The 12,421-nt window shown below is 37.4% G+C and overlaps 1 protein-coding gene across 1 annotated transcript; it reads left to right on the plus strand.

Moving 5' to 3' along the window:
- The first annotated feature begins 215 nt into the window (after positions 1–215).
- tia1l (cytotoxic granule-associated RNA binding protein 1, like) lies at positions 216–11,147 on the plus strand. Its single transcript, XM_065250429.2, has 11 exons — positions 216–424; positions 1,141–1,237; positions 1,534–1,632; positions 7,589–7,643; positions 8,109–8,196; positions 8,278–8,353; positions 8,490–8,602; positions 8,898–8,989; positions 9,109–9,193; positions 9,276–9,411; positions 9,497–11,147. The coding sequence occupies exons 1-11, from the start codon at positions 390–392 to the stop codon at positions 9,647–9,649; spliced, it is 1,029 nt and encodes a 342-aa protein (XP_065106501.1). The 5' UTR covers positions 216–389; the 3' UTR covers positions 9,650–11,147.
- The last annotated feature ends 1,274 nt before the right edge of the window (positions 11,148–12,421 follow it).

Below are 12,421 nucleotides of genomic sequence, written 5' to 3' on the forward strand. Positions count from 1 at the left end.
GGTATGACACAATCTCTAGACTCAAAGTATACAAGCAACCTTATGCATGTTGTTTGAGTTTTTGGGTGCTTAAATCGCAGTGCTAAAGGGCTACAGTACAGAAAGCATGCCTGAAGCATCAAAAACTTTTCGACAAAATGCCAAGTCAACTAATAGAAGTGTTTATAATCTGACCCGAAAGAGGGCAGTCGCTCGTCTTTGTCCGAGGGGATCAGCAGCTGAAGAAGAACGCTTGCAACGCCATGCGATGACGTTTCATGAGTAACGTCAGAGGAAGTTATTCCAGTAAATTCGCGTTAACTAACAAGTTAAATTCTTACAGGCTTTATCAGTTCGAGCCTTAAAAACAGACATATTTTTTATCGAAGTTTTGACATTATCCCACCAGCATGATGATGATGGACGAGGACCAGCCCAAGACATTGTAAGTGCAGCTGTAGTTTAGTCGGCCGCTTACCGAAACCAAACTCGTGTTTAAACACGCTTATTAAAGCGGCGCTGAGATCGCGTGCCCCACACTTCACATATTAAGATCAATATAATAAGCCTGTTTATTATTGCTATTGTGAATTGAATATTGTATAAAAGCGAAATGGACTTTCATCCTTTCAGTCCTTGTAGCACAAGCCGGCTATACAAACGTCCGGACAAACATAGGAGACGAGCCCAGCAGACATTACACTGAAGAATGGCGCGTTTTTTTCTAAACCTGACTTAAATGTATCGAGTTTAACCCGCGTGGATAACTTATCTGTTTATATTTGTAGTAATAACAACGTGTAAAAGGCTCTAGTTTCCAAGCCATTTCCGTTTGTAGCGTTGGGTTGCCGTTACCCAGAGAGCTAACGTTAATGACTAAAAGGAAAGGCTAAATGTTATTACATTCTCAATGGGGCCTTCATTAAATTACCAGTGGGGCCTTTATTAGTCTTCACTCTGGTTTAGGATGTTAAATCATGTTCGCAGTTTGTGGTTATGCGCCTAGATGAGCTGTTGTATCACGTTAGCTACTCGCTACCGTGCGCTGAAAACGTGGCAGAAACGAAACCCCGCGGAATGCGCTGTTGGCTTGAGAGATTGAGGAAAAACCCGACGCAATGCCAGTCTTTCACAGTTTCCCGTGTTCTCCCTTAATTTTAGGTATGTCGGGAACCTCTCCAGGGACGTTACGGAGGCCCTCATCCTGCAAGTGTTCTCCCAGATCGGTCCCTGCAAAAGCTGTAAAATGATCATTGATGTGAGTTTTGAAACCATGAACACTTAACATAACTTATTCTTCATGTAGTGAAAGTTATTGAGTTGATGCCATATTACCTTACCCATATAATCTCGCAGTTACGTATTTGGCAGATGCTTTGATCCAAAAAAAGTTCAATCAAATTTTTTTATTTTATTAATATCTGGGTTCTCTTGGATTAGCTTTTGCACGGCAAACAAATTGCAATACACCTGAAGCATTCATTTGGTACCAGTGCATACTTTAAGCTATTTTTCTTCCCTAAAATCAAACCCATGTCCCCTTGTGTTTTTCAGACGGCTGGCAATGACCCATACTGCTTTGTGGAGTTCTATGAGAACAGACACGCTGCTGCAGCTCTGGCTGCTATGAATGGCAGGAAGATTTTAGGAAAGGTAAGATGTACCTACAAGCATGCTAAGAGCACATTTACACCTGGTATTAAGATGCGTTTTGTTTGATCAAATCACAAGTGGAAGAGCTTAAAACGTTCACACCCCGTATACACCTGTGTTTAGCATTGTCAACTTGTAATCCAATCGACCAAAAACATCCTAATATCAGGTGTAAACAGGGCTTATAGGGATATTTCAGCAAAAAATGAAAATTACTTTATGATTTTCTCACCCTCAAGGCATCAAATATAAATATTGTTCGTCTGAAAGAAAAAGCAACACTGTTTACTGGCCCAATCGTCTCTCATGCTGGCCCCGGGCCACCGGTAGTCCTTTATGTTGAGCCCTGTTTATTATGGTAGAAAACCCCAAAAAGTGCCTACATCCTTCACAAAAGTTATTCACACGGCTTTATAAACTATTATAACTACTTACAGTAGTGACCAATGCGTATTCACCAGAGAGTAGCGTAGCCTACGATAAGCAAGATCCGGTAAGAATAGGGTAACTCCCTGTCCTCTTGTCTCATATTGAGATCCTCTGCCATTTTCTTTCAAATACTTGGTTTAGACGACTTATTTATGACTGGTGTTTTGTTTTTCTTGTCTTCTCTGTTCCTGCAAATTTGTCACAATGCATCGTACTCTATGTCCTACGCTAACTCTATGGTGAATGCGCATTGACCGCTACTGGAAGCCAGTTATTATAGTTTATAACGTTTTAAATATGGATTTTTTTTCTCACAAAATCACATTGAGGTAAATCATGAGGTAATTTTTATTATTTATGTTAAGGAATAGTAGTGTTGTTGTGTGCTTACAGGTAAGTTGCTATTTACCTGTACTTTTAAATCATTCATCTCATCAACCATTAGATTAACCATTTATTTACGCCATTCAATATTTTTGGTCCTTTCGATCTTGCAATACAACTTGATGGTGGTAAACTCTGCTCCTGTGCCTGAGTTTAATCCTAATCCCAAAGCAGCTGCTTGTAATTGTAGTAATCCTGTACAGTAGCGTTTTGTTAATAAAGGTTTTTGTTTAATGTAAGCGAGTTCCTCATTGTTTTGTTGTTGTGTTTCTCATTAAGAATAATAATGAACCCACCATTTAAGCAGCACTTGAAATGGAGTAAAGTCCCAGAATTGTCCTGATGCTCTGTCCAAACGCGCTCCTAAAGCTTGGTACGGGCATGCTTCCATTCGGGCAACATGTCACAAGTACCAGCGTGCACTGGCTCACTTTAAGCACTACATTCAAGTGCATTGCCACTTATTTCAAAGTGAAAGTTAAAGGCTCACGGCTGCACATAGGGCTGGGCGATAATTCGATAACGATAATTTTACCGATATAAACTTTTTCGATAAAATGATAAGGACAGTTCGATAAGTGATCGATAATGTTTAAGCACTGTGCGTAATGTTGCGCGAGCACTTCCGGATGCGGCACGCGCTCTTGGTTTACAATCACAGTGACAGTCAGACTTGAAGGAGTGGAAGATGAGGCAAGTTATTTATTTATTAGTAGAGACCTATGATTTTCGCGATGCGGATAACGCGGACGGAATCACGGAATCCAAATGCGCGGAAACATTTTCTTGTGTGTAATGTTGGACGCGCAAACAGGGTTCATCAAACACAGCAGACACAGGTGCGTGCAGTATACTTTACTTTCATTCAGCGTCCGCCTTGCGCACGCACACGTCCGCCCAGCTTTAAAAGTATATTTACAGGACATTCACAAATTCAGGAAACTGAGGAAAAGCAGCAGATCCACCACTGCAGTGAATATAGTGTTTGGGTATGTGCGCTCCCACAGCAAAGTGACACCCTTGACATCCATTTATCAGCGTGTATAGCTCGTATATGTATAACACACGCGTGATCACTGAACTAAGTTTTCTTTCTTGTTTAAGTGAACATAAACAGCTGTTACTCAGTATATTGAAACTTAAAGCAGTCTGTCTTGGGTCTTAAAGGGACAGTAGTCTGCTGCTTTTGTGTCAGAAAGTGTTGATTTCATAACAAATAGATTTACATTTAATACAGATGCATTTAAACAAGATTTTAGTTTTTGTATTTGTCATGTTCTGAATAAAAAGTAGTTTAAAACCATTATTAACTGTCTGGTTTTTACAATTTTCATTCAGGAGCAAAAATCTGCCTTTAAATTTGACAGGAGTAAAGATTTGTTATTTATCATGATAATTATCGATATCGACTGATATGGAAAACATTTTCTCGATAATTTTTTGCGTCATATCGCCCAGCCCTAGCTGCACATGAATTTATAAGTGTTTAACTCTAGTACCTCATAAAAAGCAGCTAACTCAAAAATGAAAGTAAAATGCGCATGGCTGCTATCTAATTTAACCCCCCTCCTCCGCACCCAGTGATACCGGTATCACCAGGTTGTCACGCGTCGAATAAATGGTGGATACATTTCTTTACTGTTACAGTGCTATTGTACACCTTGATTAGCTGGTTAAGGTGTGTTTGATGGGAATTAAAGCTAAACTCTAAAGCAGTGTTTCTGGAGGCACACCAACACTACACATTTTCAACTCTTCCTATTTAAACACACTTTAATCCACTCATTAGCTCAGTAAAGATTCCAAGATGGGAAATAATAGGGTCAGATGTGGGAGAGATCCAAAACGTGCACAGTTTGTGTGCCTCCAGGGACAGGGTTGGAAAGGTGACATGAGGTCTTTTCCAACAAACTGAATCAATGCTGACTTTTTATTCACTTTTGTGCTGGGAACTTATTAAAAAACATTAAACACATGCATACTATGTGCATTATGATAAAGAGAATGCATTTAAATAGCACCAATTATCCGATTCAAGATTTTACATTTCCTTTGGTGTGTAAATGTGTATTAGTACATGTTAATGATATGCAAAAGGTACAAACCCCAACTTAAGTTTCCAACTTAAATCTCTTTTCTTGGACTACGACAAACACACGGATTTTAGGCAACAGTTTACTTCATTGGCCTGTTGATGTGGACATGATGGTCATTATCATAATTCCATCCGCTTCTGACTCACAGCCTGTAAGTCGCCTATGTTTTCATATTTAAAGAATTTACTACTGACTATTTAAACTACGATTCAAACTTGAGTTTTGCAGAGTAGCGCATGTTTGTCGTTTCTATGATCACAAATGCAGACATGCTTTTAATGTTTAAGTAATGCTCACCTTACCAATCTGTTATGTCCTGCTCAAGCCGCACTGGCAAAGTTGATCGATCAGATTGGTCATCTGCATTTTCTGGATCAAATTTCGGATCAGCATTGCATTGAGCTAATTTTCAAACATGGTAAGGAGGTTCACATTTCCGGCTAATGACCAAGGTCTTCAGGCCAATCATAACATAGAAATTAGCTGGCCAATCAGGGAGGACACTGTGCTTTTTACAACAATGAGCTTTGTACAAAATCAACACGTTTTAGGGAGGCAGGGCATAGAGGAGCAACAATAATGTATGGTTGGTATGTGAAAAATAATGTTTAATGTATAATGTTTTTTTTTTAACCATAAACCATGCAAACTCATTGTTTTACAACATTTCACAAAATAATGTTTTTAGCAACCTAATAGGTGCTCTTTAAATTCTTAGAGAATCAATCTTTGAGAATATCTGAAATTTTGTTCATTAGCTAACCACATTGTTCCTCCATGTCACAAATAGGGCTGGGCAATATTGGCCCAAATTCATATCTCTAATTTTGGAATTAATTACGATATGCAATTAACATTTCAGCATTTTCTACAAAGTTAAATAAATGTTTATGCGAGTCAAAGCCTCGTGTGATAAAAATTGTATGATGAAAAATTTAAGATGGGGTTTCCCTCCCTGTTTAAAAGTATACAGCTGCACAACATGTTAGCTGGCTCTAAATCTTGCATCTGAACTCTGTGAACATTTTTGTTGCAAAGATGAGTCATATCAGACCGTACCACTATAAACCGTATTGTCTAATTCTGTATCCCGCTGCTAAAAAAAAGCACAAACGGCTTTTGTGCAACAGACATAACTTCCAGTAAAGTTTGCTAAGAATCAATAACAACAAATTCCCTTTAGAGTAGTTTATTTATGATAACAAGCAAAATAAACAAGAAGATTACCTTAGTTCATTTTTCATAGCTAAAGCGTATAAAAATGACACTAATGTTGCTGTGTAAAATGTATACTATAATACACATAATATTATATACAATGTTAACTACAAACTGGCTGCCAAACCTCCCTTCACATAGTGGTGATTCATGATTGCCATCTCCCCTCGTCTTTAGGAAACCAAAACATTTGTTATTTTTAATGAGGTATTTGTTCCAGAGTTCATTTTAGCCACTAGTCACAGCCATTAAACAATCAGAAACCGAATGTAAAGTTCCGACCAAACGCGCATGTGACATTCACACCAGATATGAAAGAGGCGGCAAGCGTGAGTGATTTATATGTTAAGTCATTGCAAAGCGTTGCCGTGGGAAACGCAAGAGTTGAAAAATCTAAACTTTGGCGGATATTCACACCGCAGTAACCAGTCAGGAGCTTGCTCTAGTAGTGACGTGATTACGGGGAGTGAGCGGAGTCGCAGAAGCCACTCCCATGACGCAAATTTCCGCGTGAATTTCTCATATGACTAGAATTTCAAATGCAAATGAAGCGAGTAAACTCAAAATGTTTAAGCGTCCAACTATGTGCGAATAGCGCGTTTTTGTCGCCTCTACAGTAGCTGGTGTAAATGCCACATAACAACACAGGTGCGTCCGATGAAACTGTCTATATTACCAAAACTTATTACACGGCTCTCTGGAATGCTTGATTCTGATTGGTCAGTTGAGACATTTGCAGGTTCGTTCTTTTCAAATAATAACCGCTCCAAAATAATAACGCATAGCCGGACTACTTGCACGAGTAAAATCGCTCCGCGCCAATAAAGATCAATAAAGATTACTGTTTGGCGCCATCTTGTGACAAACACTCGACAACCACGACAAGACACAGAGAGCTTACTGAGACTGAACTTGACAAAATAGAGCATGACAGCTACGAAGCCAACTAACATACAAAAAAATACAGAATGGGCATTAAAACTTCTCAAAGACTGGTTAAAGAGAAAATAATGGAGACAGACAAGTATGAAGCAGATGATCTTAATAAGGTATTACGATCATTTTATGCATCTGTGCAAAGTTTCGCGGAAGGATAAAAATGTTAATTTAAAACAAATATGCCAATAAAATGTTTCAAATTCATATTCATGTCCAGTTTTTTTTCTTATGTGGCAAGTAGCCGTGTAATAAGCGGGATAATGTAGAGGCAGCCGGTAGTTATTGGGAAATAAGCCCCTTCAGTGTGATACAAGACCCTCCGCTTCGCGTCGGGTCCTGATCACACTGTCGGGGCTTATTTCCCAATAACTACCGGCTGCCTCTACATTATCCCTTACTTAATATACCCCCCAGGCCTAGTCACAAAACATGTGAAAATGTGTTCTGTTCATCCATTTTTTGGGTAAAGGTAGAACTTTCTTATTTCCAGTCCTTCATCACGTACCTCTTCTCAACATCTAGCCTTGCTTTATCATCGTTTGCACACATACCAGGCCTTCAACTTTCGAAAAGCCTTGGCGAAAATATATTCAGTGCAAATATTTTATCCTCAACAGGTATTGAAGGACCATTTGTGGAGTAATACAAGTTGATAATGTCACTCTGTTGTAAGTCTCTTGCTATTTAGACTTTTTTACTATGTAGAAAATAATTCCATAAAATCTTATTTGTTTTCATAGTCTTTATCTCTTTGAACTTAAGGGGTCACCATTTGTGTTTGTCAGATTATTGCTTCAGCATTTGAAGACTCGTGTAAAGCGGCTCAGGTCACTCTTTCATTTGATTATTTTTCTCACTCTGCCATGTCTCTGTATTTCTGTTTCCTACAGGACATGAAAGTTAACTGGGCTTCGACACCAAGCAGTCAGAAGAAAGACACAAGCAGTAAGTGTTGTAAGAGGATGCAAACTAAAGTGTGTGTGTGCGCGCTGGGTTTAACAGGAATTATTTCTGTGTGGTTTGAGATGCATTTTAATTAGGGATGCACCGATACCGATACTGGTATCGGCCTAGATACCACATTTTCTAAAGTACTCGTTAAAAGTCCCCCGATACCTGGAATCGATACCACGTCTGAGAAATGTCTATGTTTGAGCGGCGTGTAAGGGGTTAATGTCTCTTGTGTTGTCCAAAGAGGCAGAGTTTACAACAAACTGGAAAACTAGTCCTTTGTTTTTTTGTTAAATTATATGACTAAAGCTGTTACCTGTAAATTTAAATCATGTTTTTTTTATTAAGTACTCGGTATCGGTATCGGCAAGTACTGAAATGTAAGTACTCGTATTCCAAAAAAGTGGTATCGGTGCATCCCTAATTTTAATGTTTCCTCTTATATTCTTATTATTGTAGATCACTTTCACGTCTTTGTTGGCGATTTGAGTCCAGAAATCTCAACGGATGATGTCAGAGCGGCCTTTGCTCCATTTGGAAAGATATCGTAAGTGGCTTAATGCGCATTTTGAGTAGTATTCAAAACTCACTGCTGCTGTATTTTTATGGCATAATGTGTTTTGTGCAGTGACGCTCGTGTGGTGAAGGATCTGGCCACAGGAAAATCTAAAGGATACGGCTTTATCTCCTTCATTAATAAATGGGTAAGAGATTGCATATTGATTGTTTAAAAAATTATTTGGATAAAGTGCCACAACCAAATACGCTTTGTTGCATAATAATCTGAATGTACTTTGTTGTTATTAGTCACATTATAATGAATTTTATTGCCTTTGATAGGATGCTGAGGGTGCCATTCAGCAAATGAACGGCCAATGGCTGGGAGGCAGACAGATCAGAACAAACTGGGCCACAAGAAAGCCATCCGCTCCCAAACCAACCAATGAAGGCAAGTCAGTTTATGTTTAACTGTTGTTTCGTCTATTAAGTAGGATAGCCTAAATGTTCTTATGAATTTTATTGCTTTGAAATTGCTTGTTTCTTTCCTTGTATAAACATTTTAAACAAACGGACAATGTAGAAAAATAAAAGCGTGCATGTTTTCTGCACCATCTATTGCTTATAATCTGAACTCTGTGAAAAAAGCATATTGTGATTATATCGTAATGTATTGGTGATGCATTGTATATTACCCAGTCATAATTTTTACTCTAAACATTTTTTGTCCCCTTGTTTTTGTGCAGGTAGCAGCAAACACCTGTCCTATGAGGAGGTTCTGAACCAGTCGAGTCCTAGTAACTGCACTGTGTATTGTGGTGGGATTGCTTCTGGTCTTTCAGGTTTGTACAAATGTCCCATTTGATACACAATCTGAAAAGTCAATATTGTAATAACAGAAGTAATGATGAATCATTCGCAAGGTGTGACATTTTAAATGCATTTTTCTTCTATGCTTTAGATCAGCTGATGAGACAGACTTTCTCCCCATTCGGGCAGATAATGGAGATCAGGGTTTTCCCAGAGAAAGGCTACTCATTTGTGAGGTATGCTATTTTATGTGTCTGCACCCAGAAGCGTTGATCTATGTGTGGCCTTATTTAAAAAAATTCATGTTTGTTTTTCCAGGTTTGACACTCACGAGGGTGCTGCCCATGCCATCGTGTCTGTAAATGGCACTTGCATCGAGGGTCACATTGTGAAATGCTACTGGGGGAAAGAAACGGCTGACATGAGATCAATGCAACAGATGCAGATGGCCCAGGTACCTCTTTATTTATGTATCTCCTATACCCTTTTGCATTTTAAATGATGCCTCTAAACATTTTGTTTGTTTCTACCATCCACAGCAGAGTAAACCTACATATGCACCCCAGGCTTACGGACAGTGGGGCCAGTCATACGGCAACGGTCAGCAGATGGGTCAATATGTGCCCAACGGGTGGCAGATGCCCACTTATGGTGTCTACGGGCAGGCCTGGAATCAGCAGGGATATAAATAAGTACACATGTGGCTGATTAATCCTTCAGTCCAATCATTAAACCCCGTTTCAGTGTGGCATCTGCCCAGTGGGACTCACTATTATAAACCAGTTTCAGGGGTTGTTGAAAGGGCTGCATTCAGCCCACTGTACATTATACTCAGACCATTAATCTGAAAGAAATCCTCTCGTCTTTTTTTTTGTTTGTTTATTTTTAGGCCCCAGGACATTTCTTGCTGTTTTCTTTTATAAAGTACTGCATTTAGGGGACTTTAATTGTCTAGTTCTGAAACCGATTAAATGTATTTTTCGATGTGTATTGCAGTCTCAGTTTAGCCGATACCTCAAAGTGTGTAGAAAGTAACATGCTGCACTCTTTGTATGGCGTTTTCTTCTGAAGCTGTTTTCTATTATTTTTCTTCTGTCAGTACGGCTATGCTTTACGTTTATTTTTACAAGAAAGGTTTCAGGAATTGAGACTTCGTGTTAATCGAATATAAAAGATATTTTATCTCATAACACCTAGTGATAAAAGGTATTCTTCATATATAGATAAGATTCTCCTGTGGCCTTGAAATATACCTGAGGTTTCAGGAACGTCTTTGTTCTTTTTGGACACAATTAATAAAGCTTTTAGCTAATTGTATTAACGCAAAGGTGCAGGAGAAACATACTTCCTTTTTGTTCAATTTAAATGTTAGCATATTCATTTTGTAACATGGAATACTTGTTTATCTAAATTTTTAAGACTTCATTTCATGTTTTTACAAAATCATGTTTGCTCGGATCCGTTTAGGGTGTGCCTGCACAGACGGCCATGGGAGTGCTGTAGCATCTCTGTAAAGATTTTTGTAATTCTGTGTAAAATGAGGTTGTGAATTATTTCTTTAAATCTTGTAAATTCAGGGTTTGTTGAACATCTGTTGTGTAATGATGCATGGACATTCTGAGCTCTGTTCTTGTTACAATCTCTTGTAAACATAAAATGTAAGATTGTCATTAGTTACTGAGATGCGATTTTAATGTACCCCCATACTGCTTTCTATACACAAGAGTCACCGTTGATTTGACAAGCCAAAGACAAAAATGAAGCGAGATCTTGCATGCTTGCACCTTTCTGTATTGAGATGGTAATTGTAATGTCAATGTTTAGATTCATACTAGAAGTAATATAAAAAGGTGAAGTAATGTAAGATACTCCTGGATTACAGCCACATGCTCTCGATTTGCTCACATGCCCAAACTACTTCCCTGGATGTTTTTGTTTTCCACTTCCTTTTATTGTACACTTAAATCGAAAGTCATAAGCAACCATCTTTTTCATATCGTGTAAATTTATCAAAATAATTATTTAATGTCTTTGCTTCTGTTCTTTAGCTGGGATTTTCTTTTTTTTTTAATTTGTAAAAAGTTGGAGAGATGTTTTTTGACACCCCTGATTATATGCTTCCATCTAATGTTGTTTCACTTACTCTATTCCATGTGTAAAAACACTTAACCTATAAAAATGATTTGTTGTCTTGAGTGTTCAATAACATTTGTTTTGTAGGGTAGGTCTTTTACATTACAAGGGTGAGACATGTAGTTGCTAGCATCTTAAATTATTTTACTAATACTGCTTGAATCAGTTATAAAATGGTAGGATGCAAAGTTTCTTAATGAAAGGGGTGACACGTTTAACCCATCTGCACACACCCCAGAAAAAATGGTTTATTACATGTGTGGGTTCTAGCATTAATAATTGTTGATTTGATGTGTTTGTAAGTTCACCGGGCACTCAATCTATAATGTATTCTATACTGCAGCTCTAAGAGGGTGCAATTTAAGTAAAACTCGAAAAAGTATTAAATGAGCCACACAATTTTATATCAAAGTAATGAAGTTTATAGGGAGGAATAACATTTTAAAAGGCCTATTTAAAAAAAGGTTTAACAAAACAAAGACTGAAGAATCGACTTCGCCTTGAATGTTTTGGTTTACCATTTTACCCCAATAAATATCATGTAACATAGAATTGTGCTTTCTGTCCCATTGCATATTCACAATATAGGAATATTAAGTTTATTACTATTGTTTTTTAAGTATTGGAAAACAACTAAGTTAACAATGTCCAAGCTGTTTGTTTGAAGATTTAGGGGGTGAAATGCAATTTTTTTATTTCATTAATCATTGTACAAATACTGTCTCAATTCATCTGGAATCATTCTATCTTGTAAGGATGTATAGAATCTAGTGTGCTCCAAAACACTGACAAAAACTTCTTGTCTCTCAAATCTGCCAATACGGATCAACAGTTTTATGACAGAAATAATGATTCTAAATAATGATTACAAAATATTAGCAATTATTTTTTATTAAAAATTGATGACTGTCAGGTTTGATAAGAGACAGACTTATCTTAACCCTCATAAGCACCTATTTTCCTGTATACGTTAAAGTTCCTTGGGTAAAAATGACCCCAGAAATTAAAAGAGTGATTACAAAAATATATAAATATTTAATGATACAAATTATATATATATATATATATATATATATATTTGTTTACTTGCCATCTATATACATTAATGCTGTGTTTTGGGAGTTTTTAAGTACTTTTGTACCTGTTTACCACTAAATTCCTCAACACCATTAACTTGCCTGTAAAATATAATTTTTTTTGTGAAAAATTCCCATAAATTATGATCTAAATGTGTGTGATTGAGCATGTCTTTTTTATATTGCATTTGTGCTCTAGTACCAGTATTTTTCTGTGTTGAAATTTTAGATTTATTCTAGATGCATTGATTTTAT

The sequence above is a fragment of the Paramisgurnus dabryanus genome, chromosome 5 (genome assembly GCF_030506205.2).
Source record: "Paramisgurnus dabryanus chromosome 5, PD_genome_1.1, whole genome shotgun sequence".
Classification (NCBI taxonomy): domain Eukaryota; kingdom Metazoa; phylum Chordata; class Actinopteri; order Cypriniformes; family Cobitidae; genus Paramisgurnus; species Paramisgurnus dabryanus.